The sequence below is a fragment of the Ceratotherium simum genome, chromosome 16, assembly GCF_057802395.1.
Source record: "Ceratotherium simum simum isolate JZ-2026a chromosome 16, ASM5780239v1, whole genome shotgun sequence".
Taxonomy (NCBI): Eukaryota; Metazoa; Chordata; class Mammalia; order Perissodactyla; family Rhinocerotidae; genus Ceratotherium; species Ceratotherium simum.
The window spans coordinates 14,761,348-14,765,741 of NC_141915.1; the positions used below are offsets into that span (position 1 = coordinate 14,761,348).

The 4,394-nt window shown below is 43.7% G+C and overlaps 1 protein-coding gene across 1 annotated transcript; it reads left to right on the top strand.

Moving 5' to 3' along the window:
* The first annotated feature begins 528 nt into the window (after positions 1 to 528).
* Positions 529 to 1,488, top strand: LOC106802297 (olfactory receptor 3A2-like). The gene has a single exon (XM_014789832.1). It carries the CDS (start codon positions 541 to 543, stop codon positions 1,486 to 1,488), a length of 948 nt encoding a protein of 315 aa, XP_014645318.1. The 5' UTR covers positions 529 to 540.
* Positions 1,489 to 4,394: the final 2,906 nt, after the last annotated feature.

Genomic DNA, 4,394 nt, shown 5'->3' on the forward strand with positions numbered 1-4,394 from the left:
TACTCTTAGTGAAGCTCTAGCTCAGCTGCTTCTATGGGTAGTAGAGAGTCACTGATACTGTTTGATCAGGAGCTTATTATAAGATCTGAAAGCCTTGAAACCTAGGTTATGTTTTCAAATGTTTTCCACTTTCTCTGGAAATATATCTAATTTTTCTATTTTGAAATCTGCTCTTGGTTTGGGCTGAAAATCCCTCAGAAGAAATGGGGAAATTCCATCTGAGTCTCACTACATTCAAAGAGGAAGTCTGCTTTTATCTTAATTTATTTCCCCAAGCAATCTAACCCTTTCGTATAGGAAAGCATGGGAGGGACAAGGTGGTGGTGGCATTGGGCATCTCAGCTGAGAGCAGGGTAAAGGCATTGAGGTGATGGAGGAGGTCAGTGAGTGAGGTGTGGCCTGGGGAGTGGGAAAATCATCATCTGGACAGCTGGGAACTTCCCTGGGGCTTTGAACAAAGGTGGTTTACAATATTTATGTTGAATAAATAAATTGCATGGACTGATACCTCCCCCCTGGGACATTTCCTTACAGAGACTCATGGATCCAGAAGCCAGGGCCAACAGGACAGCTGTGACTGAGTTCATTCTACTGGGCCTGGTAGAAAATGAAAAGCTGCAGTCTGTGGTCTTTGTCCTCTTCCTCTTTGCCTACCTGGTCACAGTCGGGGGCAACCTCAGCATCCTGGCAGCCATCTTGGTGGAGCCCAAACTCCACACCCCCATGTACTTCTTCCTGGGGAACCTGTCAGTGCTGGATGTTGGATGTGTCACTGTCACTGTTCCTGCCATGTTGAGTCGTCTCCTGTCCCACAAGCGTACAATTTCCTATGGAGCCTGCCTCTCCCAGCTCTTCCTCTTCCACCTCCTGGCTGGGATGGACTGCTTCCTGTTGACAGCCATGGCCTATGACCGATTCCTGGCCATCTGCCGGCCCCTCACCTATAGCACCCGCATGAGACAGATGGTCCAGTGGATATTGATGGCTGTGTCCTGGGCTTGTTCCTTCACCAATGCACTGACCCACACTATTGCCCTAACTAACCTCAACTTCTGTGGTCCCAATGAGGTCAATCACTTCTATTGTGACCTCCCACAGCTGTTCCAGCTCTCCTGCTCCAACACTCAACTCAATGAGCTGCTGCTCTTTGCTGCATGTTTCATAATGGCAGGTATACCTGTGGTTCTCATCATCGCCTCCTACATCCATGTGGCAGCTGTAGTTCTACAAATCCGTTCAGTGGAGGGCAAGAAGAAGGCCTTCTCCACATGTGGCTCCCATCTCACAGTGGTTTTCCTCTTTTATGGGACTGGTGTCTTCAACTACATGTGTTTGGGTTCAGCAGAAGCTTCAGACAAGGGTAAAGGGGTTGGTGTTTTCAATACAGTTATCAACCCCCTGCTGAACCCAGTTATCTACAGCCTTAGAAACCCTGATGTTCAGGGCGCCCTGTGGCGGGTACTTGTGGGGAGACAGTCACTGACCTGAGAGGTGATAGGGTCCCTCCTTTCCTGTCTTTTCTAAGTTTGGGAGATTTCCCATGAAGGCAATAACCTGTAAAAATGGTTATGGACCATTTTTCCTACCTCCCTGATGGCTGAAGATGTGGTTTTCCTACAAGGAAACTGTAGATAACTCATTTACTCATACAATAAATATTCATTGAATTGCTTCATGATCCAGACACTCTTGTAGGGCACTGCTGAAGAAGAGAGACAAAAGAGATAAAAGTCTCTGCACTCATGCAACTCACATTCTAATGAAGGGGTAAAATAAATACTAGCTTTAGTATAAAAATATTTTATACTAGCATTTCCCAACTGGGTTTCCATGACAGAATTAAGCCATACACAAAATGATTTGAATTACTATTTTCTCAATTCTCCCAAAGTTACATAGTTTGAAACATTCTAGGTGCACAGGTCAGAACTTAATTCATTACATAGAATGGATACTTTAGGTTATTAGAACTTAATTCCCTTTGGAAACCCTGGTTGAGAAGGGCCACTCTAGACTTTTGCTCCTAGTCAAGCAAAGAAACATCCTTGCCCTCAGAAGTCATCAAAGAGCTACCAAGTGAGGAATAGAGGGCCAAAATGCAGGAAAGGAAGGAATCCCAAAGACACATTGCTGACAATCTCACTGCTTTCCACTACGATGCATTTGTTGAATCCAACGTGCGGGCTGAGAGCAGAAGGTGCAGCTGAAAGGCTAAAAAGTGAGCAGAGTTTTTAGCAGGTTTATGGAGCTGGAGAGACAAAAATGGAGTTAGGGTTCTGCCAAAGGGAAAAGATGGTCAATTCTCCAAGCTTTCAATTGGGACTTCTAACACGCTACATCCTAGAAGGAACACATAATAAGAAATAAGCCTACCCTCACATACAAGAAACTCAACTTTGAAATAGCTGATTCCTAGATTGAATAAAAGTGATCCATTCCTATTCTTACTGCCTACCGGAAGGAAAATACATCATTTTTGGAGGATGAAGGTATCACCCAGAGAAATGCCATCCAATAGAAATTTAATCTGAGCCACCTATGTAATTTAAAATTTTCTAGTAGCCACATTTAGAAAAGTAAAAATAAACAAGTGAAATTAATTTTAATAACTTATTTTACTTTATTAAATATATCTCAAATATCATTTCAGCATGTAATCAATATTGAGAAATTATAAAGATATATCTTGCATTTTTGTCTTTCATACTGTCTTCAAAATCTGGTGTGTATTTTAAACTTACAGCACTTCTCAATACAGATGCTAAATTTTCATCATAACCACTTGATCTATGTCTTTCTCATGAGGCTGCAGCCAAGGTGTCAGCCAGTGGTATACACATCTCAAGGCTTGACTAGGAAGGATAAGCTTCCGTGCTCATTCAGATGCTCATGGGTAGGATTTAGTTCCTTGCAGGTTACTGGACTGAGGGCCTCAGGACCTCATTGACTGTTAACTTGAGGCTACCTTCAGTTCCTTAACAGTGGAGCCTCTCAAAACATGGTAGCCTCTTTCCTTAGAGCAAGAAAAGACCAGAGAGAAAGATGGACAAAGAAAGATGGCAAAGTAGGAGGTCCCCTGCTTGTATCCCTCCTAAGCAACAATAGCTTGGCAACCATACACAGACAAAAGTGCTTTTGTGGAGCTTTGGGATCCAAGTAGGAAGGAGACTGTGGACACCTGGTGGAGCCCAAGACCAAGGAGGACTGTTTTGAGAAGGCAGGCCTGCATCCAGGCAGCAGACTCATGGATCATGGTCCTGGCTACAGACCCAGAAACAGCCCTGTCCCCCTGTGGACTCAGCTATAGTCCTGTTTGGTGTTGGTCCTGCCACCAGCACTGTTTACCAAGGAACCTAGCAAGAGTCACACCCATCTGTGCCCCAGGGGACAGGCTTGATGACTTTGGTCTAGGCTGTGGACACTGAAGCCATCCATAGCCAGGCTCCAGCCACTCTTAATCACCAGTCCTGCCCATGCAGGGACCAAGCAGCAGACACATCTGTCTGAACCCTGAGGCAGTCCTTTTGACCTCAGTCCAACTGCAGATCCAAAAATGGCCCTGTAACTCAGCTCCAGACCCTCTCAGCTGCAGGCTGCAGAGTTATTTGTATAATATATACATATGATCTCATGTACATGTGGAAAGTAAAGAGTCAAACTCACAGAACCAGAGAGTACAATGGTGGTTTCCAGGGGCTGAGAGTTGGGGAAAATGGGGGATGTTGGCCAAAGCTTACAAACTTTCAGTTATAAGAAGAATGACTTCTGGGGCTCTAATGTACAGCATGGTGACCATAGTTAATAATAATATATTGTATCCTTGAAAAAATGCTCTTGAGGCAAAAAAAAAAAAAACAGCAACAGAGAGAGAGACAGAGGGAGAAGGAGAAAGAGAGAAAGAGATCATAGTCTTTTAATACCTAATCTCAGAAGTGATGTGTCATCACTTTTACTATATTCTTTTTTGTGTGTATAGTCAACAGACATTATATTAGTTTCAAGTGTGCAACAAAATGATTCAATATTTGTATATATTGTGAAATGATCATCACAGTAAGTCTCTAACCATCATGGACCAATTTGTAGTGGCCCTATTGTATCCATAACAAAATATCAAAGTTATCTTGCAGGGACAATGAACAAAAACTGCAAGTCATGTAGCTGGAGCATGTGCACAAGATGGAGACCTTGTCCTCAGATGACTTCGAGTTGCCTAGGAACCAAAAGTTCCCTAACTATAGAACTCTGTGATGAGAAAGCAGTGCAGGGAACCACATAAGAAGTAAGGGGTCGCTTGATTTGAAGCACACCAGACTTATAAGACCCTTACACTCCCACTATCCAATCAGATTCTGCCAAGCTAGCATTTTGCGTAACCACTCCCACTCCCAACT

What these genes read in the sequence shown, in the direction of transcription:
- LOC106802297 (XM_014789832.1), top strand. Translation starts at nt 541, where the DNA reads ATGGATCCAGAAGCCAGGGCCAACAGGACAGCTGTGACTGAGTTCATT.